Below are 25,473 nucleotides of genomic sequence, written 5' to 3'. Positions count from 1 at the left end.
AGAGTGGGGAAGGATTTAATTAAAATATGATTACAGAAGAGAACAAATGACATATGATATTACTTTTCAAGGGTCCACCACTATTACTTGTTTCTTGAAGTGAAACTGAAAACTCACCATCACACATGCACAGAAAGATAATTCCAGTGATATAGGGTGCTTTTATGCATCACAGATCCACAGGGTTTAGCTTGTAACAGAATAATAATTCTGCCCAGCTCTTTGGGGTTGCAGTAGGTGGACAAGGAAATAACCTACAGGAATTACACCAGATTCATTCCATTTTCTAAAAGTTTCCTATCTGTTCACAGACCAGAGGTGCAAATCACTATTGTCCCTGCCCAGTGTACAGTGCCTTCCATTGGGGATGGTCTGCGGCAGAAAGCAAGCTGGTAGGATGCTTCTTTTCCCTACCGTGGCATTTTTTGGAGGGGTTCAAGGTGGAGTTATCTTTACTGGATTCATGAAAATGAAGTGTCCTTCAAAATAAGTAAAAAAATTCCAGACTCTTTAAATCTACTTTTTGCATCAGACAAAGTCCTGATATTTAAAAAGTGCTTTTTTCCTCTCCCTTCATTTCTTGTTCCATCTCCATTCTACATATTTTCCCTTTAAGCATTTCCATAATCCTTTCACTGTTGTACATGAATACCTCTTGGCCATTGATATATTTCTCTTTGCATCACTGCAGGCAAGTAGGGAAGAAATAGGAACTGGAATAAAAAACAGAGTTATTTCCTCTGGTTACACAGGAAGCCTTGGTGGATTGATCCCTGCTACCAAAGTCTTGTTTAGCAATCCCTCCTCTCAGAGTTTCCTCTGTAAACATAGATATTTAAGAACAACTTGTCATTTGGAAAAATTTACTTCTCTGTATAAAACATTTTATGACCCATTTCTCCATAGGGCAGAAACAAACGTTTCTGAATTCCAGTTTGATTTACGTTCTTCAGTGATGAAGATAACTGTCCATTTTTTTTCATGTTACAAAACATTCCTTCCATTTAGAATATTCCTGTTCCCCTAAGTTACCACACTGACACAAAAGCAAGAAACACCTGGTAATGTCCAGAGAAATTATAGCACCTGCCCTCAGAGAGGGCAGCTGCTGGCACTGGTAATAAATAAATAAACAGATAAATGTATACACATATGTAAATAAATAAAAGCTGTTCACTGGATTTATGTCAACAGAAATCTAGATAGTTTCCATATGCTTCTGCCTTCCCACATCTGGGAAAAATCACATTGTACTAGTTTCATTCTGCCATGATAGCACACTGGATACTGTACCAAAATCTTTTAGTAATGGATGGTTTAAGTTGTGGGGTTTTTTTTAAATCCTGACTCTTTCATAAATAATTTTGTTTCATAAGAAGAACTTTTTGGGGGTAAATAGCAGTGGAGACTGAGAAGAGGAAAGTATTGTAGTTAATGAAACTATATCTTCATATGACACACTTTCTTATAAAGCATTTTCTTTATTACATATCACGACATTTACTATATAAAAGTGACATTCCAACATGAAACACTATAAATGATGCTACATCAGCATATAAAAGTTTAGATTTTCAAAATTTAACAATCAATCAAGATGCTGTGCATGTCTAGGCAGATTCCCTGGAAGCCAATGAAAAGCCTGTACAAAGTGCACTGCCCTGTACAGCTGCCTACTCCTGCCTGTTCCCAGGCAGTGCTGCTAAAACCTGGCTCTCACTTTTATTAGCATTTGGCCTCTCTGGAGAATTATGAGGGTGAAAAAAAAGATCTAAAATAGGTATTTAACATAATTTTCCAACTTGAAAATATTTGTCATCACCTTAAAAGCCTGTCTTTAAATTTGGCTTATTAAAAATACATGACAGCCTCATGGTTTACAATCTTCATGGTTATGTATGTCTTGGAGATGAATACTCCATGGTACTGAAAACACAACAACAGATTTCCCCAGAACTTCTCCCGTTCTCAGAATTGATTAGACAACGCTAAATAAGAAAGCCTCTTCTGGAGTACCATAGCAATAACTAACAATAAATATGACTAACCTAAAATGTAACAGACCAAACAAACATGCATCTAAGATTAGCGAAGCAAATACTCCCACTGTGCAGCAGCCAGCAGAAGGCTAAGAAAAGTGAAAAGAGGAAAAACATAAGAGAAACTTTCACAAGGAAAAGATAGCTAGCATTTAACCAAAGTATACAATTACCTAGATCACCACATTGGCTGCCAAGGGAAAGTCATACACAATAAAGCAAATCATGACCTGCATCTCTAACAGTCAGGCCCACCACACCAGAGTCAGCTGCAAGTGCTGAGTCTGCCAGCAGCACGCTAAACACAAATTTGAATTTAGGAACATATAAAATTATTGAGCAAATGGACTTGATTTTGACTTAACTACATCACTTTTCCCTTCACCTTAGTAAATGAGTATTATAATCAATACTGATATCACACTACAGCCAAAACAATTCACAAGTAAACCTTGCAAAGTTTGAATTTTAACATGTAAGTGCTCCACTTGAAACATGAACTAAATGACACACCATTGTAGACCATGACAGATTTAGCTGAAAACAAAGTGATCTTTCAGAAGGTCAAGCAAACACAAATTGCTCAAAATTGCTCAAAATTATAGAGTTTTAAAGATGTTTAAGTAAAAAGAGCATGTCAACCAGACCTTCAAACACTATTGAGATAATCTTCTGCTTGACTCTGACGATTTCCTTCAGTATGAAGAACTGTGGTTCATTTTAAAGAAAGGATGAGTTAGGGAATGCATTAAATTAGGGATTCTCAAAATGCGGTCCACAGAGCAATTTCTACTGCTCTGAACCTTGTGTTAGGAAGGTGAAAATGCATCAATTTTATCTGAAAGGAAATACTCAGAAGAAGAGCAAACACATTACAGGGTAAAGCCAAACGGCAACTTTCATAGCAAGATGATGATGAACAAGGGAGCGTCAGCCAACTGGGCGTGATGGGGAAGAGTATAGTAATTGTCCTGGGTTCAGCTGGGATAGAGTTAATTTTTTTACAGGAACCTGGGAGGTGGGGGGCATGGCCGGGGCAGCTGACCTGAACTGGCCAAGGAGCTATTCCATACCATGTGACATCATGCTCAGTATATAAATGGGGAGCGGGCTGGGGGGTGGGCTCTTCTTTTCGGTGGGGGAAGTGGCAGAGCGTCGGGTCCCGGGTGGTGAGCAGTTGCACTGTGCATCACTCTTTTTTGTATACTTTTTCATTAGTACCGTTGTTGTTGTTGCAATTTCTTTGTGTTGTTCCAGTAAACTGCCTTTATCTCAACCCTCGAGGTTCCAGGTTTGGTTTTTTTTTCTCTTCTCCGTCTTCCCCCCATCCCACCGGAGGGGGGCGGGAGGAGTGAGCGAGCGGCCGCGTGGTCCTTTGTTACCGGCTGGGCTGAAACCACGACAGTAATACATGAAGGAGTATGCACTTCATGCATGGAAATTAATACTACCTGCTTGCCCAAGTTTCTTTTGCACAGGAACCAGAGGTTGTGCACGTCCAGGTAAGGTCCCAACATGGACTCAAAACGCACATCGGGCACAAGCCAAGACTGAGGACCTAGAAAGTATTTCCAGGTCCCACAGCTCAGCCCCAGCTTTGGGGTGCAGATAACACATTCTGCTAAGGATCCTGGCACTTGGGCTATTTTAGGTATACACATTGAATGCAGGGCTAGAACTCCAAATATTTTAACAAACAAGGAAAATATGAGCAAACATCTTATTTGACAGGTGAGAAGAACTATTTTATGCATCCTGTTCTAATAATAAATTTAAGTACTTTCTGTATAGGAAAAAAAGAAGTAGGAAAAAGAGCTGTCTTGGTATAGGTCCATACCATGACATATAAAACCAAAACATTGAAAGCTTAGTCCTGTCGTGGTTTTGGTGGGGGCAGAGGCAGGGTTTGCCAAGTATGATAGATTCTTTCAGGCTGCTGACATCTCACATATGAAATCACAGAGACAGAGAAAATCACGTAGGCACAGCACTAGGCATAGAAAATTATTAGGCAAATACTTAACAACCCAAATCTCGAAAAGAAATTTTGAAAAACTAGTTCACTCACCTCAAGATGAGTTTTACCACTCATGCAGTGAATTCATAAAACTGCAATATTAAAGGCAAGTAGTCCAGGCAGTTATAAACTTATACAATACTATGCTAAAAATAAAAATGATCAGGAACCTAACAACTCTGTCTTCCTTTCATAAGCTACTGACCTTTATTTTTCCCAAGATGAAGTTCACAGTGGAATTCGCCAATGAATAGCACAAATGTATCACATACCTTGAAGTCACAGCTTCCATGAATTCATCAAGAAGATCATCATAGGCTTGACCTCTGATTCTCTTGTGTCTCAGCCCAATATACAAAGGATCTTTCAGCAATGCCTGTTAAAAAAATACATTTGAACTATTACATGAGCAAGTTACACTAGTACACTCCAAGTTAATAAGAAGGGGACAACAATACAGTGTTTGAGGATTAACTCAAGCATACGAAGTACATATCCATTTATCCACCTCTATATAAAGACTGAAGAAACGCAACAAAGAGATTAAAGAAACACCCTTTTGTATCAAGGAAAAGGGATACCCTAGTCTCAAAGGAGGGGTATTGTTTCCAAGTGAAAAAGTAAGAGTTTATTCTGGGAAGTCAGGTTTCAAAAATATCTTTTAAAGCATTACTTAGTACTTTTCTCTTTTTCCTTTACATCCTGACAGTGCTTTGATATTTAAAAAAAGCCATTTTCTTTACTTTTATAATCACGTTTCACAAATCTCTCCCAGAGTCCATCATTTCAACTGTGTTGATGAGCTGATACTCAGAAAACGTGCTGCTTTCTAAAATTCAATATGCCAAAACATAACCAAGCTTTTGACCTTTTCCTTCCAAGCTACTAGAAGGTCTTGTTTTGGTCTGATGTGTTTCCAAATTTTAACTTACAAATTACTAAATGTGTTCAAAGTGTTTTGCAATCACTTTTGACAATTCACTCCAGCTACAGCAATTCCCTAGTCTCAACACTTTAGTGGGCTCTCCCAGGAACCCTCTTTGCTATTCTTTTTCACAGGCCTCTGAAAATGAATAAACTTATTTCTCCATTGTATCTAGTGTGCAATCCTCCCACGCATGCCCAAACAGCTTGTAGAATCAGTCAGGAGCTTGACTAAACATTTTTCATCCAAAAACAATTTGCAAAACGAACACGGCTGCAGAAATTTGTACAGTAGCTTCAATTAGGAAAACATTGTAAAGAAAAACACAGACCACCTCTCCTTCCAGAAGACAGCCTTCAACGTACAACATGAAGTAACATGGCCAGAAAGCTTGCTCGGCATTGCTTCAGGCCAGGAATCAGAAATCTGATGTCTGTATTTTAGAGAAGTGCCTAAATTCCCTTCACAGCTTTGCTATGTTGTACAACTGAAAAATCCTTTGGGTCACAAGCCCCAGCTGGGGACTGATTTGAATCAGTAAGAAACTTAAAACCTTTGGTGGTATTCTGCCTCCCCTGGGAGTATCCTGATGGAGACCTACAGATGGAGGTGTTTGTCTCTCCCTCACTTTTCTGCCTACTTCCATAAAAAATTAAAGATATCAGATTAGAACACTTAAAAAATCAATACCAAAATTCAGCAGGATTAAAAGCTGATTTTTTTCTAAAATTGTTACTAAATTCATCACCATTTCAAAACAAACTATTTCTAATACACTACTTAGAGACCTTCAGAAGTTTTTAGTTCAACTGTTTGAATCGGAGAACAAATAAAGCTCAGAATTAAAATTGCTTTGTAAATGAAAGTGAAGTCATTACATTGTAAGCATTTTATTTGTTCCTTTCAGCAATTCTATGTAGCGTTCATGTTTAAGTAGGATATTCTTTGGCTGGAATAATTTTAGCTGCGTATTTACATTACTGTAGGTATTCTAGCAGCAACATCAAAATCATAATTATGTACCTATTCCAGGTACTGCAGGAAAAACTGGCAAGAGCTTGATGTCAGGTGCCTTCCAAAGCAATTTTCTCTTTTGTATGGTCTTTTTTTATATAATCATTTCCAATTTTGTAGTCAAGAACTATTTCTGGAATTATTTTTTCATTTCCATTTTGAGCTTGCCTAGTTATTTAAAATGACCTCAGGAAAATCTGACAAATCAAGGATAATTCTATTTTTCTGGGAGATAAATTCATAGGAATTGCAAATGAACTGTTTAGCAATGTGAAATCTTAAGACAAATCCCGTGGGAGTTGCCTCATGCTTCCCACCAGACCGAGCGTGCAAGGTTGGAAAGCAGAATTGCCAAGCAGCAGGAGCCTCTGTCAGGAGCATCACAGTAGGACTCAGAAACAGGAATCCCAGTTCTAAAATCCCACTGCCGCAGCTTTCCATACCAGTAGGCTTCTGCTACTCTGTGTCCTGTGCAAGCACACCGCATGCTCCATGGTCCAATTCAGTGTAAGTAATTTATCCCGTTTCCAACTCCCGAAACTCTTCTTCCTAAATTGATTTGCTCTTTTGACATATTTCCACAAGCTTTTTATTAAACAATGTCTGTTTTCTCATTTTGTAAAACAATGCTCAAAACGAAAAGAAAAAAAAAATCTTTGGTCCCTTTATTTTTTAAATTCTGAAGACATGTGTCCATGTCCAGACTGAGTCATGCTGATTCCTTCAAGAAGCCAGCTTAAGCTGGGCAGTGATTCTGTGAAAGTTCAAGAGAAACAGGCATTCACAGTTAGACTGTTTAAAAAGTGCTAAACAAGCGACAGGTCTGCCTTGAAACATAGGCTCCTATAGTCCTTTTGCCACTTTTGCATCTTTCACGTCTGTAAACTTTTAAATCTATAGCCAACACTAAACAGCTCCATTTAGAAGACCACTACATGAATTTATTCACATATCTTTGATGCCGAAATTTAATGTGGAATATTTAAAACAATTAATACAATGTTTCTGGGATATGTTTAATTCCAGCCTGGGAAGTCTCACAGGCAGAGACAATTAATTCAGCGACACATCTCTGATGAAAAGCTTGGCCAGCTATATACCCAGAGTTCAAAATTCCTTTACAGCTCAGTGCATTCTGCTTCACAAATGTTACAGTTCGACAAGAAATAGCCCCAAAAAGTTCCTTTATAGTCCTGTTTGGAACAACTTATGAAGAAAGCCAGGGTGCAGACAAAAGAATGAAACATTCAGCAAGTGAAAAGAACAGTGGTCACGTCTGAGCCCCGAGTAGCAAACCATTGTGGAGCCGCTCCCTTTCCAAAGGGCACTGAAGAATGAATAAGCTGCTTAAGCACATTACCCTCTTATTCAGGTCAACACCATGCAAACCAGGTCTGCAGTGGTTGGTTTTTTTTTTTTAGAGGGTTCACACATCTTGAGAGATTAACATTTGTTATCGACCATTTCATGGCTTTCAAAACAGATTACTGAAAAGAAAGTTCCATCCTACAATTGAGTATGTCAAGCTGACATGATGATTAGGTACTTCTCCTCAATGACTTGGGTTTCTTTTGTTCCCCAGCTTGTTGTCAAAGCTTAAACTTTGTTTTGTTCTTTTGGAAATCGAATCTCCATCAAAACATAACTCTGCTTTTTTCAGCTTAGTGGGTTTGTTATGCATATTAAATGATACTGAAAAAAGTTGATGCCAGTTTATTTTTAGACGCACTTACTCTAAGGCTAAAAAAAAAAAGTTCTAAAACATTCAGGTTTAGCAATGTGGTACATTCAAGCTTTAACAGAAATAAGGTTTTACAAGAATAAAAGGCTTAATTGAGGTTCTGGTACTGGAAATATCACGTAGATCTACTTAGAATTAGCTGTGTAAAATAACAAAGAGTTCTTTGAATGCCACCTGAGTGTATTAAAACTGTAATGACCTTTGGGGTTTTAAGAAAAAGGCAAGCCGTTTATACCATCTTACTTGTGCACGCTTATAGTAAAGAGATCAGCAAACCATCAAAGTTCAAGCAAGGCTTGAGCTGTGCACCTGGCTCTAATTTAGCTACAAAAGCCAAACCAGCAAGAAACAGAAAATTGCACACTTATATATTTCATCCATCGAGAACAAACATGTTGAAATGTCATCTATCCTCAAACTTGGCACTGAGACGTTTCTTTGGAACAGATATACATTTTAATGAACAGCTTCATGGAAAATTGGAGGTGAAGAACTGCAAGACACTGAGCCTTTCCACTCACAAAGATGGCAGCACAAAGCATCCAGAACTTCTCAGTGCCATCTAGAAAGCGTTTGGTGTACGGTAACACTTCAGAGCGGCAACTCCCCCCATGCCATTAAAATGTCAAAACCCTCCAGTTCTACAGAGGGAAATGATTTGCATTAGAGCCACAGTTATAAAATTAAAGGAGAACTACATTTGTATGGGACATCGGAAGCTTTGGGACAAAGAAATGCCACGTGCCAGAAATGAAACACATTTCAGAGTATGATTGGTCTAACAGGGCACACAGTTACCAAGAAAACCAAGGGAATGCTGCTGCTTTTTCAAGTGTTAATATTTTCTTATATTAATACACTATAAATTCTTTCTGTAAACTTCTTCTTGTCTCTGTTTTCACAGGTTGGGGAAGGGCTGGTGAGCACAGAGGAATTTCTGTTCTCCAGGAAAGTCGGACATTTCAAACTTTTTTCTTTGGTTCCACAAGAATGAAATTTCACTTGATGTGAAACTTTTTCCAATAGAAGAGTTAGCCAGTCAGAAACAACGTCAATGTTTTGGACTTAACTTCAGCTTCTATCAATACTAATTATCCAGTAATCAATCTGCGTTCATTTAGATTTTGGGGTTGTAAGCACTAACATGCTGAATCACAATTTTCTGTCCTGCAAGAACTGCTTACAGCTGCAAAGCTTTTTTTATGGCATTAGGAAGAATGTACAAGATTTCAATTTATGTTAGACTAGGAAGCCTTTTTTTTCTTTGAATAAGCTTATTTTGAAATATCCTGAAATACAGGAAGATGTCCTTAAAACATGTAACAGATTCTGTGCTTCCTAATGCTAACTGAATTTCGGATGTGCTGAATGCTGCAAGTAACACTGACGCTAATTAGGTTTGAGGATGTAGAATACTTTGCAAAAAGAAGTTTCATAATCAGAGAGCTAAAGATTTTTTTTAAATTTTGTTTTCTTTGAACTACACTGGCCCCATGACATACTTACTAAGAAGAGATCATAGCCCCTCCTATCTACAGACTAGACCTTTGTCAACATATTTGCAAACTGCAAGGGGCCTCTTGCACAAGAAAAAGGGGGCCTTATCCTCTGTTTTGCCCCAGAAGAAGGAGACCTCATCTTCGGGAGTCTCAGCTAACACTGTATCTGGGCATCCTCAACAGACAGGTACTGGCTTACAGAGCACCACCTCTCTTTGCACCTCAGCTTCCTCCAGAGGACCCCCATAGGACAGGATGTCACAAAAGATCCTAAAATAGGAGGCCAAAAAATGGGTATCACGATGGGTCATTCTAGGTCTAGATAAAGAAGGAAAAACCCCACACATTGGACATGAGTTTAAAAAGTTGAGCCCAACTGTGCTAGACTTGCCAAACCCAAGTGGCTGCCAGTACCTGAGAGACAAAGATATTGTGCATGCAGACTACAGTTGTATTCTAATTAACATTTTCCCATCTGTATCCCTAAAAACATCACTGAAAATTCTGTTGTCTGTCCAGACAAAATTCTAGACCTGTGATAGTCAAGAATTTAAAAGATAATACATTCATAATGTTCCTTTGACATCAGTCTTAAATACAATGCTGGAAAGGAACAGTTTATGTGGAAAAAAATTAATAGCGAGGAACATTATACATCTTTGAGAGTTCAAAATATAAATCTTTATTAATACTCCGATGAAGCAATATCCTAATGTAACAGAAAAGAAGTTACAATATTTCAAATTTTGTTTAAAATAATTTAAGATTGTGCAAAAAAATATAGAGAATATGTTCTCTTCCACACGTGTGCAGTGATCCTACAGTTTTGCACAGCTACACTAGACGTTTTCAGTTATTTCTCCTTAAAGACAGGCTTGACTTATCCCATCTAACTTTTCTGTACTTTCATAAGGTTGTTTATCTGTCAATATGACCTTTACATCCTTTGCTTGCCTTCTGCTCAGGAAACTTACTAATTTCTTAACCTGAAGAGGAATTGCCAGTCGTAGCTTTGACTGTGCACTCAACCACATTGCTTATATTCTAGTTATTTCCCATGCACGCAGACAGCTTTACCCAGCTGAAAAATTGCCAGCTCCAGCAAACTTTAATTTAACAACAAAATAAAAATCGCTCTAATGGCTGGAAAGAATGCTTCATGAAGGAATCTCGTAACACGCTATGAAACTACCACAGCCTGTCCCCAAGCAAGACACTGCAGAAAGCCAGGCTGTGCCAAGGACATTCTGTGGGTTGGTTCCGGTGCACGTATGTGGCACCAAATAAAGGTCCCAGTGTGCAGGGGCTGCGTGCCGAGCGGGCGCCATCCCTCCCGCCCTCTCGCACGGCACGCTCCGCCTGCATCCCTCCTTCCCTTGGCTCGGGTACCAGAGGGCTCTCCCAGGAACTCAGACTCGTTCCCTTGTATGAGCACGCAAAGGTAAAGACCATTCAGCCCCTTAAGGGTCACGTTTACAAACGTACATCAAATATACAAAATAGCGCAAGCTACGTGAGCTGTTGTTAGCAAGGGAGCACCAAGTGCAAAATCCAAAGAGGAAAAGTTGCTGCAGCAAGAGGCAAGATGCACTTGATTTTTCAAGAGGCTGTTGTGCTGTCCGCTCTTCGAGTCAGGCAATGCATTGGTGTTTGTGTCCACGAGTTTGTGGAATCAAGTGATGGGTGAAAAGCTCAAGGGCTGTTGATGGTGCAGGGGCGGGTAGCAGTGTTGCCTTCTGGTTTGAGTCTGTTAGGTACATCTGACTCGCTCTTAGCTTACCACCAAAATACTGGAAATTATAAAATACTTTTTAGAAATCAAAAGTTTATCTCTTGATTTTTAGGTGTAATTCAAGATGTCCAAGCACTTGAAACTCACAATACCATTAACAGCCAGGTGCCCATCAATGATGCATATGCCTAAGGAAGTTCCTTTCTAGATTGACTTTTCCATTCCCAACAACCCGGGATTCACAGGGACACCTAAACTTCTCTTCTGGATTGGCTCTGAAAATTACAAGTAATACACAGCATAGCTATGCTAACTGTATATTTTGCCACACTTCATATTGAATACTAAATTTTATTTTTTTTTAAAAGGCAATAATACATCAGACATCAGATGAATTATATCTTTTTCAGAGCAATTAGGCTTTTGTTCCACCTGCTCACCTTTCACAGTATAAGAGATTCACACAAAAGTGATAAAGCTTTTCCAGCAAGTTTCCACTGCTAGTAAAAAAAATTTCTTGCAATAAAATTAATTGGAGAATCTAGCAAAAACTGCTCTGCGCACCTTGTTCTTTATGGCAGTTTCCTATTAGGAAGGACCTGGGAATACAGCTGAGCAGTGAAGCACACCCCAGACTACATCTTTGCTAGCCAACAGATAAAGCAAAAAATAATGGTCTTTCCCTGAAACTTAAATGCTGTTGGAACTTTTTTCAGGTAAAACAGCTTACACTGATGCTTTTCAACCAGCTTAACTTCTAAAAACTATTAGAAGCAAAAATCATAGAACTGCCATCACTGAATCTGCAGCACAAGCCATGTTCTGTTCATAAGGAGAAAAGCGGGTGTTTTCCTCAGGACTAGATTACATGTTGTTCATCAAAGTACTGTAATTGAAGGAAAAAGCCCTGCCATCAAAGCCAGCAAGTTAGTCTGTCAATTTTTCATACTAGAAAATGACAAACTAAAGAGGTTTTCAATCATAAACGTACAACTGTGCCAACATCTTCTGTTAATTGAAAGTTAGCTTCAAAACTGAAATCATAAAGCCCTTGTGAGGCTGATCTTTATAGCACTAGAGTTCTTTTCCTAGTACCATGCTTGTGTACCACCACCACATGGATGCATCAGGTCCTTCTTTTAAATCTACATTTAACTTCTACACCAAATAGCAGCTATGCCAAGCAGGTCATTATTAAGGCACTTGATTACCAGGAGGAAGGGGAAACAATTTCTAATCTTGGACTTTCCTTAATTTATACAAAAGAAAAAGTATAGAAAGATCTATTTTCTGTGTGACTTGTGCCAATCTGAAAATAATGGCATGCTGTGTACGAACAGGGCACTGTCACCATGGGTGGAATACAGAGGCAGCTGTATTCCAGGGTTGAGCACTAAAGTGAAGACAAGCAACATATCTACAGTAACACACTTAAATGATCATTCATTTGCTCTTTACTGCAAAACTCTTAAAAAATGTTGAATTTACATCTCCCAGCAGATGGTTGAAAGTTTTGTAGGGACAGCCAGCACAAAACTTCTCTGAATTTTTTATTTTATCCTTATTTATTGTTTGAAGGACCCTAGATAAATTTAAATAAAATTCACCAGAGGTTTTCTAACTCTTCTTCCTCATCATCATCATCTGACTATAACCTGTCTTTTTCTCCATAGACAGAAATATGTGATTGCACACAAATAGTTATGGGTATTATTTCAATGCACATTAGTTACAGATATTATTTCTATGTGTATTTTCTGGTTGTGCTAATAAGCTAAAAAACCCTCCCAGTTCCTCAGCTTGACAATTATGTTTTGAAAGAGCTTTATAAATGAAATAAGAGCAAAAATCCCTCATCTCTCATGTAACAGGATAAAGTCAAGAGTGGCTGAAGGATGCCCTGGGCTGAGGAAGCTCTTACAAGGAGTCACTAGTCCCAGCCAGCCATGAGAAAACTCTGTTCTGGGCAATTCTGACAAGCTCTGAAAAGTGCAGTTTCCCACTAACACAGCTCAGACAACAGCCTGCTCCTCTCCCTACAAATTTTTCTCTCTTCCTTAGACATAGCACATTAGTCCCATTGAATACTGCTTTCTGCCTCTTCCTCGGGAGGTTACAAATGATTTTGTAACAAAAGAGCATCACCACAATGTCTAAGGTGGTACTGCTGCACTAAGTCACGCTAGCATGCATCATATGATCTGCTGCCAGAACTGTATCTAGCAGAGTTAGTAAGGACATCAGAGAGGCCTAATTCATTGTGTATTTTAAGAAAAATAAAATAAACAGCAAGACAAATACTCTGCATTATGATTAACAGTCTCAGAGAACTCTCCTGATGTTAACATCTGTCTGCAGGGACAGGGACGATGCCAATTCCACAAATGCCTGTAATTTGAGTTGGAACTTGGAAGACACTCAGAACCATGGTTTCAGAGCAGCATTTCATCAGACACAATTTTAGGATGCATAACTCTTTTATACAGTAAAACTGAAAACAAATGGTTGTCTGCATGCCAGTGGCATTTCTTGAAAAACTTAATAATTTGCCTACTGAGAAAACAATAGTCCTGAAGAGTCCAACATCATTTAGGACTTCAGCAGATTATGCTGCATATAATCATTAATATTTTAACATACAAATAACAATCAGAAAGCAAAAAAATCTGAGAAGTCTCTTGTATTTTATTCATATATTTTTCAGACCACCTAACAAATCTCCTAAAACCCCTGACATCTACTTTCTATAAAAGCTTTTACTGAATCCCAGGAAAATCATTAAACTCTCTACACAACCGACCTTCAACAGCCCCCATACAGTTAACGACTATCATTTCTTCTTCATGAACACCAGCAGCTACATGGCTAAAATCTCAATCTGTACATCCTGTCATGCATCAAGAAACATTTAACAATACCCTCGATGCTACATTTTGAAAAATAGCTGATGGATAATGGGAAATGCAAGCTATAGACATAGATTGCCACAACCAAACTTCCAAAGTTTATTGCTCACAAAAAACATGAGGGAGGACGTGCTGGACCCTACTTGAGGGTCCAGCACTAAGTGCTTATAATAAATCACAGAAGGTGGCCAAACAGTAATATTTAAGAAGGGCCAAAACAGTACCCACGGTAGCCTACATAGTACCCTAAAAACAAGTCTAGCCTCAGTGAAACTTTTTATAGAAGTTGAAGATATTTTTCTTTTCTTTCTTCCTGCAAAGTTACCAGGAGTGTAGCTATTGTAATAAATTATCTTATTCAGCTTAATCAAGAAAGTATGACAAGATACAGCTGCTTGAGGTGGTTCAGACACTTTGAATACATCAAACTTTCCTACACCATTTTTGCAAAGCAACAAACACACATCACTCCCTTTATTTTCATCCACTTACATTTCTAAATTTTGTTTAGGACAGGCAGCTGAAATGTCTGAATGCAAGCAGTCATCCAGCTTTCAAAACCAGACAAAAAAATAAAAAATCAAATGACAAACCAACAACAACAAAGTGAATCAGAGAAGAGCAAAGACTCATTCCTTTGAAGATGACATCAGTAAAGTTTTGCTATTAAGTAATAATACTGAGAAGAATGCCATCTTAATAATTTTCCTTCATCTGGTATACGACAAAAATAACAAACTTAAAAAGTCTTAAAGATCTCATTTTCATTTATCTTTAATATTCTATTAATAAAAAGAATTTTGCTAATATTTCATCAGCTCACACATTTTGACAGCACACAAAGCATCTTGAATCCATCACATACATAGTTAATTGAACAGAATTTTAACATATCAACAGATACACTATTTACAAAACTGAAAATCTTGTTCTATGTTATCAGTACATCTCATTTCTATATTAACAGTTCTGATATTTTGTTTTGATCCTTTCTTTTTCATTCACATGTAACTACAAATTTCCATCACTTGTTGTGGCCTCTTCTGAGTTCTATTAAACTTATGTCTATTTATTTCATTTACTTCCATAAGCTACTCCCACATAGTCCTTCATCAAAATATCTTTGACCCTGACAACCCTGTCTCCTGTGCTGACACTCAGCCATTTTCTTTACTAGAGCCAAATGGGTTGGGATTCTTCCTACATAAACAAGTCACATGAACAATGTCCATTTGACTGACTGGCAATTATTAAACAAGTCTGGTGATATTATTTCGGTGCTGGCATCTCAGCTGTTGCCTACGTATCTGTCCTAGCACCAGAAGAAAAAAGGGAAAAGTAGTTCTGTGCACAAAGTAGACCTGCTAGCGCAAGGCCAACATTTGTAAGAGGTCAGCAGGTGACAGGTTTTGTCCCAGACACTAGGCCCACTTCCACAGAGGCACAAATGATGCATCTTATTCCACCTTTTGTGATAATCGCTATATTTATGGCTCATTCCCTCTCTTGTCTTCTCTATTGCCTGTCAAATTCCTGAGGAGGCAGATAGCTAGCAGTTACTATTTCAGAAAGAATGGAAGCCAACGAAAACAAACACTATCTGTTGCTGTCTTCTGAGTATGAAGAGTTGGAAATGTCTAACGTATCTTGAAATAAAGTCTGCTGTCAGTTTGGTCTATGGAGATTCATGCATGCAATCCAAAATAAGCATTTCCAGATATTAATTTCTCCCCTCTTTTATAGATCCCCTTGTGCTGAAAAGTGAAGTAAGAAGAAATGAAATGGACTGACAGAATTGCCAGTAACATCAGTACACAGCTCTTTCTTTGTAATGTCAGCTGAAACTGAGACTTAAATCTGGTGTCACCATTTAGGTACTTTCTGCTAAAGCCCTCCCCTCTTCAACTTCTTGGGTCTTAAAAATCATTGCTGATATGCTGTTTGGTAAATGTGAAAATGTGAAGCACCACCTGGCTTTGTCAAATTTTCCATGGTCTAATGAAATAGAGTGTTCCACAAAAGAAATATTCTTAAATAGCATATTTCATAAAAATAAATGAACAGTCTCAGCAAAAGGATACCATGTATTCCTAGCCAAAATGGCAAAGTTTAAAGGATGACAATGGGTCAAAAGTAACAGACAATTGCTGAGGTCTTCTCACACATTAAGCAGTAGAACGGCATTTCTCAAAGGTACAAAGAGTTTGTCTAATAAGGGGTTGACAGAAGTTCAAAACCAAGTTTTAGTCTCTCTAGAAGCCTCCTGAGCCACACAGCAACAACATGTCAGATGCAGAGAAAGGCAAGTGAAGTGCAAACAGAGTATGAATTCATGTTATCTAAATTAAGAACCTATATTGGGTATTTCAATATCTAGTCTAAGTTCTTTTTATAGTCAAGAGACAAAAAAAGATAGTTTTAAGATACAATTCATCTGACAAATTTGAGACAGCTACTCTATAAGAAGAAGCGTCTGCTCCTCCTCATAAAATTAGCCTAGGATGATTAGCTCAGGTTCAGATGACTCTCAAGCTCTCCATCTGTTTCTCAGTCATTCTGAGCTTACCTACTCTGGTGATGGGTCCCCACATTCTCAGGACTAATAATTCAAACACAAGCTTATAAATGTCCATTCCATTGAATCTTAAGTATGGAAAAGATAAAAGAGAACAGGCAAAAACATTGCTGCCTATGTGGGTGTAGTAGAAAAGTCTAGATTTGGGTTTAGTACACAGTAGAAAGGCTGGATGGCTGCAAGATTGCAAACACTAATCTCTAGTATTTTATGAAAGTATAAGAGGACTTTAAGCAGAGGCAACATAGGATGATGATGGATGTAAATCTGGCACTGAAATATATACTAATATATCATTTTATACAACATGCATATTAAAAATATAATATGAACTTGAAACTCTCCTCTAATTTAATTATACTAGAACAATTGGATGAGTTTTAACAATTGCAGTAACCTTCCATTGTACAATGACAACAGTAAGCCCCCAGTGAAAAAAAAAAAAGGGCTTTGCTCTGTTGTTTTTTTATTTATTTAAAAAGGATTGTAAGTATTTTTCCTACTGAAAGGAAATGTAGATCAAGATATTTTTCATCCCCCTATTAGGGCAAAAGGAGACAAGCATTATAATAGTAGTAAGGTAAACACAGAATGTCTTTCTATTATTATAGTAAAGAACAAAGCCCAGTACAAGGGAATGCAGCATTAAACAAAATGCTGATATTGTACATACTATGAAACTGAGAAAAATATTTAAAGAGAATTAATGTTTAAAAGTCAAGCCCATTTATATTTGAGTTTTATTGGTAAAACTGCTGGTACTCATAGCTGCTGAGCTATGCCTAAGAAAATATGAGAAAAGCATCTAAATGAAAACAAGGAAGGTGATGTAATACATTCCCCTGAGAATACCATGGTAAAGAATAGCAAATGATCTTCGACATTTGCGAATAAGTCAACACAGTTAACAGCTCTAAATATGGTGGGAAATGCTGTTTCCATTTGTACACAATTATTTCATAAAAGGGGTAGGCAACGTTTTGTATTTCAGCTCTCTTAATACATGATTAGTAGAATGCATCCCTTAAGAAGCACCAGACATCTATACACAGTCTTCTACCGAAGGTTTAATACAACCAAGGAAATACATAGTAAGGCAGAATATACAGAAGAAATAAGAATTAAAAAAAATAAATAAATTGCAGAACACTATGGACAAAATAGAAGAAAAATTAAAAAATTCTTCAAAAGGCAGTCTTTAAAAGACTAAAACACACTGGAAACCTCAATATCTCAGGTAAATTTAGACTCTCAAGATTCCCTCCCTGGAACCCCACCTCAACAACACGATGCAGTCACTTCAGGCAAGGGTTTTAGGCCCTAGAGGGTAGAAAACCTTCTTGACTAAAGCCATAGGCAGTTTTGAGGATATACTTGAAAATATAAATTGGGAAATGTATTATTTGAGTATTCAGTAAAAAAAAAAAAACATTTGATTCTTAGCCTTTTAATTGCACACGTGAATTCTGAAATATAGTGACTTCCACTATTAAAACCAATTAAAATAATTGTGTAAAACACACCATCAGCAAATTACTTTCTGATTTCTTGCAAGAAAGTCATGATCGAGAGGTCTTTGAATGTTACTGAACTGTATTTTTAAGACTACCCAACAGATAATGTTAACTGCTAACATTGGTTTCCTTGGCATTCACTCAAAGCTGAGGTCCACCTCAGCAGGAATTTCAGCTCTTACCAGCTCCAGGAGAAAAGCTAACAGTGAACAATGAGCCATTTTCCTTTCCTAAGACTAAAGACAGCAACTGTTTGGCTTGTAAGCTTTTATGTAATTTTCTTTTTTTTTTTTGCTTCCTTGCAGTTATTATCTGTTACTCTCCATGAGCACTGCTTGATGCATCTTGTCAGCGAGCATGCCTGCAGACAGCACGTTGGATATATTTGGGAAAAAAGAGAGGCTGTGAAAATTGATTATAGCTCTTAGATTAAATCTGGAGAAGGTAAAGAAACATACGGAGAAAAAAAAGCACAGACAAAATTCAGATGGAAGCTACGATGCAGACTGACACATTTAACAAGATTAAAACAGGAAATGTAGTTTCCAAATAAAACACAGTATTCCAAAATATGGAATATCCTGTGCAATAAAGGTCTCTCTATCCAGTAACCATTTACCATTTCTGTTGATGACAAGCCCTGTGAAAATATGGAATTTTCTAACAGCCCAGATACATTAACTCTATGTATGATGTAATGGACGTATCTGTGTGTGCACAAACACTTCCACATAAATAAATGCCAAGTCTGAATATGCACCTATGGTTAGATTGGGATGGGAATAACTAGCATTTACTGTGATTATTGAAATAAAAATAAATAAATACAGCAGAATTCTGTATTACTTCATTCCTCCTCTCATCACGTTATAAACAGCAAATTACTCAAGAAATACTACCTAACTTTGTGCAATGCAGTATAATGGGACCAAGTATTAGAGTTTGACTGAGGCCCGATTAGAGACACCTTTGGAGACTCTTATTGTTCTGACTCATTATTTGTAATCATGATAATGTCTGTACTAGAATAAAATAATCTGATATATCAAAATTGAAGTTTAATTTTTTTCCACAAGATTCAGAAAAGCGTATAAAAAAAATTACTATTTCTTCTACATCTGCGTTGTCGAAATAAAGTGAAGAAAACTCAGTATATGCAAGAAAACACAGAACAAGAATTCTAACATGCTACAGAAGGTGACCTTGGATAAGTATTCACTTAACCACACCTCTCACTACCATCGTGGTAAGAATTTCAATATTAACTAACACCAACTTCTGCAATAGTCAACAAAAATGTCACACAACCCTATTTATTCACTGGGAATGAGGCAACATTCTGAAATTCTGATGGATATTTGCATGTTTAGGTTTTTTTCTTACTTCAGTTGACAGCAAATCATGTATTTTGAAATATTAAATTTTCCAAATAAAATCTGTGGGAAAACTGTAATTGTTGCTAAATATGCCCATGCCTCCACTTGCTCACTATAGTCATCTATAGCTAAGGCTCCGTGCCAGTCCACACATCCCAGGGTTTACCTCACCAGCTCAGCAATATGGGGGCCACAAAGCTTCGTAGGAAACACAATCAGGTGGAAACTCCTGATCCACAGAGAAAAAATACTGAGGCGTGAGAAAACCAAAGCGTTGGAATCCGCTTTATGATAAGTGCTAATCCCCCCCACCAAATACATAAAGTAAAACCCCAAACCAGTCTATCACACTATTTATCAGTGGGTCTAGAACATCCCATAGATGTGAATCCTTGGAGTACAGGAGGTTTGGGCACAAGTCTGTAGTGCATTGTAACAGAGGGAACATATTTGACATATTACTCTAAGGAAAAAATAAAATAAAGTTTATCATATCCTATGAAGTACTCACCTCATATCTACAACAAACAGAAAACTACTCAAGCTATGAAAATATTAATGAGACAAAAACAGCAGTGATAACATATGGCTTACAAAGGCCATTTATTTTAAATACCCATGAAGAAAATACAAAAATTATGATATGTATAAAAGCCCAAAGACGACCTGAGAGATGTTAGCATTCGCCAACGATATGCTTCTAATGTGCAATGGATAAAGCACTAATATCTAGCTAAAACTCCTATGTAATCATAAAAATAATGAAAATAAAAGAAAAACTCCTCTGTAATAATAAAAATGCCACTCCATTTGAATATTTAAATATAATACAGGCATTTTCCTTCAGTTTTTCATGAATTACCTTTCCAGTATGTATACTTCATGACTGCATGATAACTACGTCCTTCACTGAACGTGCCACATAAAAACTATTACCCAGAATCTGGAGCATTTTTGGCAGCAATTGAACTTTTATATTAAAAAGTAGATGCTTCATGATAAATAGTAAATATTTTTTGTCACTGTATTACACTCATTTTAAAATAACTGTACGCTCAATAGCACATATAAAAACCTGTGCAAACTATCCTCTCATTCTGATAAAATTTAACAATTTTGACAAATATTTCCTTCTAAGAGTAGACTAGGCTTGTCAAGCCATTGCTTTGAATATACAATACAACACAAGATCACATACATAAACCTTTACTTTTCAATTTATTTCAAGCTTCCCTTGGAGCAAGCTTATTTAATATAATTTCTTGTCTGTTGCCTAAAGCCTGTGATTTCATCTACTCTTCCTCATCTGTTTTTTTTTTACTTTCTATGTGCTCTACTGACAATCCAACCTGGCGAGCTTACAAGACTCACTACCTGAGAAATAGAAAGCTACAAATTTGTGGAACAGACTAATGTAAAATAATATTTTTTGAAAGAAAAAGTGAGCTACAACTTAATCAAAAGACTGAGTTTGACATGTGTCAATAACAAATCAGCAGCATACGGCAGAAACATATTCAAATGCTAAATCTAGATTTATTATTACACTTACCAATTCTTGACACATTTGAATTAAAATACTGAGTCAAAATAATTTTTGGAACTTTCAAGTTGTGCATGTATTACCAGACATATTGTAACGATTCACTAAGAGAACATTAAAGAGCAAGAAAAGGAAAGCTCTCAAAAAAATCACTGAAAAACATCAGCTGTCAGATAGTTGTGATCCCCTCAAGCATGTCACCCAACGGCACCTGCGCTGAGGGAAAATGGTGGGTCTCATAAGTACCATCCCTTCCCAGCTCATTCTTTAGGTTCACAAGCGTAATACGGATGTTGGCATAGTTTCAGGTGTCCCTGTTGTTTAAATAAAGCATGTTTAGGTGCGATGGGCAATGCCATATTTATTTTAGAGGTGGAATCTTCTAAAACACACTAAACCCCCCCAGTTTTGGAAGATGCATCTATAAAAACAGATTGTACTTGCCCATTCCCTCCTCTAACACATATCCAGTCCACTCCAAATAACTGAATAGATTTAAAAGGAGACTACCAATTCCTGCAAATTAAAAAAATGTGGGGTTTTTTCTTCTGCACAATGGGCTAGACAGAACTGTAGTTCAGAAATTACTTTACTTTTCAGTACTTCCGAACACTGAAAGGAGAAAAGAAAAAATTACTCAAGACATTGACTCTAGGAAAAGTAATTTCCTACCACAATATTTTCTTGCCAACTGGAAGCGGGGAGAGGGGAGGAAAAAGGAATATTCATGTATTTTCTCCTTTGTTCAAGTGCTGGCAGTGTACTACTAGGGAAGGCTCTAGCGGCAAGATCTAAGGGGGAAAAGAATTCCATTTGTAAAATAGAACTTAAGGAAAGTACAATTATCTACTACCAGAATGGCATAGACAGGCAGTAGCCAAATGATAAAAAAACCACAGATTTACTCCATCAATAGTTTTACAAATTTTCATGCCTGAAATTCAGCACCATAGGGCCATAGCATTACCTTTGAGCACCTTCCCTGGCCTGTTTTGTGGAACATGGGAAAAAGCCTCTCTTGGTCAACCAGGTTAATTTGGTCAGGGACATTTTAACATAGCTAAATGAAAAGCTGTATATCTAGAAACCTCCGGGTTTGATCACATATAGTGTCATTTCTATTTCAGAAATACTCAAAACTGCTAGGGAACACATTGGAGAACATAACCTAGAAACGAGATTCCTATATATGGACCAGATACAAAAACAGATCCTTTTTATATAGACAGAAGCAATCTCTGTTCATAGAGTTCAGGAAATGCTACTGCTGTTTTACAGTAAAACTATCACCGAAATGCTGTCTCTAGTTCTAACAACATTCATTCAAGGGGAGGACAAAAGGACCTTTCTAAATTCAGAGAGCATTACCATTCCATAACACATTTACTACACACAAACAACTGCGTAAAAGTGCCCCTCATCTACATAAGAATGCCAATTTTGACTGTCTTTTATCTAGAAATCCCTACAGCTGTACACAATTTACATGATTTGTTTGATACATTTATATCTTTAGATTGATAAGATATGAAATTGCAGTTTTCCTCTACACTAATCTTCCTTCTGTCCAGGCTTCTATTTCAGTTGGTTGGAATATGAGTAATAAAAGCAGGTTTGTTTCTGTTTTCTCTACAGTTTCCATTTACACATTCCCGGGTCTTGAATCTTGGAAGGCTGGTTCCGGTTCTTATGACAATTGGAAGTAATTCTGGGAAATGCAGAAAGCTAACTAGCACAAGTTGAAGAACTGAGCTTGAATTTGCACCTCAGTTTTTCTGGATTCAGTCCTCCAGCACGGATGCCTGTCATTCCTCCAAAACAGACAGAACTGCCAGCCCAGTCATGCTCATTGACCTATTTAGGGCAACTGTGAGAACTGCCACATTCCTGCATTTAAATATTTGTAGTAAGTTAAGGAAAAAAATATTCCGAAGCAAGCATGCAGGAAATAACTCGAAATAGCAGCCCACAAGTCCCTGAAGTGTGGCAGACAAAGGAGCAGTAGCTGCCCTTGCAGCTGCCCCGCATGTTTCTGCCTCTTATGCACTGTCCAGTACTTCCATGTCTGTATTTGACAGTTATAAAAATAAAGAATGACCTCAGATACATATATGCGCCCATATCAATGGCACATATATATGACCAGCCAGCTATTTAACTATGTCTACCCAGAGCAAGAGAAGGTTTGCGTGTCCAGCTTCTTTGAAGCCGTCGCGGGTGCCGGCGGTGTGACTTCTGACACCGGAGCAATCCCGATGGCTGGCGTGTGGCCGCTGTCCTGGCACTCAGAGCACCAAGGTGACTTCTGCTAGGAAATGCCTGTGTAAAAAGTTCTTCCAACACCAGCTGTCTCGGCTTTTCCGCGTTGTGTAAAAGTACTATTTAAAAGAGTTGAATGTTTTCTACCTAAACTAAAATTTATGGTAAATGGTTTACGTTTAAATGCTAACACACAATTAATCTTTCCAAAGCTCCCAGAACTGGTCATTGCCAGTATTGAATTTAAACATGCAATCAGTCCAGGATTGCTCTGGCAGCCCTGAACTTGTCAGAGCTTCTCTTGTAAGATACCAGATAAACACAGTTCTCATTCCTCTGTTAAGCATCCGTTATTAGATTAAGACTTTTATGGTCAGAAGAAACCCTTTCACCACTGGTTTGACTTCTGTATAACACAAGCCATCCATCTTCCTAGATTTCATTCCTGCTCTGGCTGGATAATAGTACTTTAACTAAACCATGTCTCATCTATGACCCTTGGACACTAAAAATACTGCCTCCAAGTCATTGATAAACATATTAAACATTGCAGAGCTGAAAAAAACCCTGAAATAACATAAAACCACAACTTTTTTTTTATTCCTCACAGAAATACATGTTTTAAATCACATTTTCTCTAGTAACGCAGGAGACCTGCTTTGTTTTTTCATTGGTCCAGTTTCTTAAAAGGAACAGTATGAATTCAAATATGTTTCTGAAGGTAAAATATAAAAGTCAACCAAAAATCTGTAAACTCACTTTAACATTAGATTAAATTTGGTTTTACTAAGCCCATGCTAATCAGCAATAGTTATTTTACCGTCAATTCTTGATTAGTCAGATTTTCTGATTTTACTCAATTCTTTACCTAAGGTTACAGCAACCAGGACCATTGTATTTTAAATAAGAGCCTTAACTTTAATCCAACCTTCCTGAACTTCTCAATTCATCCTAGCTATAATTAAAATACCCCAGTACTTCCTCCCCACCCAGCTCAGCATGGTCCAGAAAGCTTTTACTGGAGTTTTTTTTTTTTTTAAAAGAACTGTCCAAAGCATTATTTGGCCATTCTGATTTAAGGATCTTGACAAATTTTTAAAGCTTTTGTTTAACATATTCATTTGCCATTAATAAAATGGAAAATAAGACTCTCACCAAGATAGATAAAACTGACATTCAAAAAATATCTACCATATTTATACTGACAATCTAATACTTCCACAAGTACCACCACTAAGGTAAAGCATTAGGAACAACAGAAAATCTCATTCATACTGTTCTTAATCAATATAGATTAAGTTTCTTTTCTTTAGTGTCTTTTGCTTTTTTTTTTTTTCCTATAAACCCAGTTTTTTAACTTGATTTCTATTACTGGGTTTTGCTGCCTGTTTTTTTTTTTACCTGCCAGTTTTCACATCCCTGTAAGCCAGGCTGATTTTTACCAACAGGCTTGCCTCAACATTGTTTATTTTGTGCAAGTATAATAACATGTTTTAAGTAGCAAACCATCGTCATTCACATTTTAATGTTTAAATGTTTTCCCTTGATTCAGCTTGATTATTTCTATCATCCTTAACCCATCCCACTTAAAGTGCTGAGTACATGTTTCAAGGAGGTCTCTATTAAGTTGTAGTTGCTTGTACCTTGATAACCATTCATTTTTCTTCTGCAATCTGTTTCTTTAAGCATTCCAAAGTGATTAACATATACCTCTATAACATTAGATGAATGCCCAGAAGCCAGAGATCACATCACCTCAGCATTTCCAACAATACTTTCATATCAGTACTGAGACTGGTGCCTGAGTAAGTTTTACTTGGATTGAAATCCCACCTGAGAAGCACCATCCTCACACCTGAAAAATACATCGCTACTGGATAAGGCACAACTTTTAGTGAGGTTGTCATGGTCTGTAGTAAATAACTAATACTCCAAATAATGTTTTAAATGTTTTGGATAAAAATGTCTTATCAGCAACTACTTGCCTCCAATTTGTCAATGACTTATGAAACAGGCATATTATTTTTGGCAGTGGTCAACACCACTTCTTTTGGACACTCAGTCCCACACTGATTACATGGAGTAATTTACTAGTTTGGTCACGCAAGTCTTTCTACTAGGTCAATTTTTAGTCGTAAGTAAGCAGTTTCCATTTCTCTTGCTTATTATCTAGGCAATTGTCTAAAAATGCTTTATTTGCCTCTCTTCTCTTTCCTTGGTTTTATGAGTAGCAAGATAATAGCCCAGCTAGAAATACATCTGCTAAAGCTAACAGTAATAAGGCTTTTAATAATCATCAGAAATTGAGTGAGTTGCTCCTCAGAGTTACTGGT

General features: G+C 37.3%; 1 protein-coding gene across 1 annotated transcript in view; it reads right to left on the bottom strand.

Annotated features, from left to right (window-relative positions):
* Window positions 1–25,473, bottom strand: part of ME1 (malic enzyme 1, NADP(+)-dependent, cytosolic) — a 180,651-nt gene that overhangs the window by 74,827 nt on the left and 80,351 nt on the right. The window contains exon 6 of the mRNA XM_010565742.1: window positions 4,329–4,432. Coding sequence (XP_010564044.1) covers window positions 4,329–4,432 — 104 coding nt within the window. The remainder of the gene's footprint in view (window positions 1–4,328; window positions 4,433–25,473) is intronic.

This window comes from Haliaeetus leucocephalus, unplaced genomic scaffold (assembly GCF_000737465.1).
Source record: "Haliaeetus leucocephalus isolate CR32 unplaced genomic scaffold, Haliaeetus_leucocephalus-4.0 Scaffold195, whole genome shotgun sequence".
Classification (NCBI taxonomy): domain Eukaryota; kingdom Metazoa; phylum Chordata; class Aves; order Accipitriformes; family Accipitridae; genus Haliaeetus; species Haliaeetus leucocephalus.
This window is presented reverse-complemented; position numbering and strand designations above follow the sequence as displayed.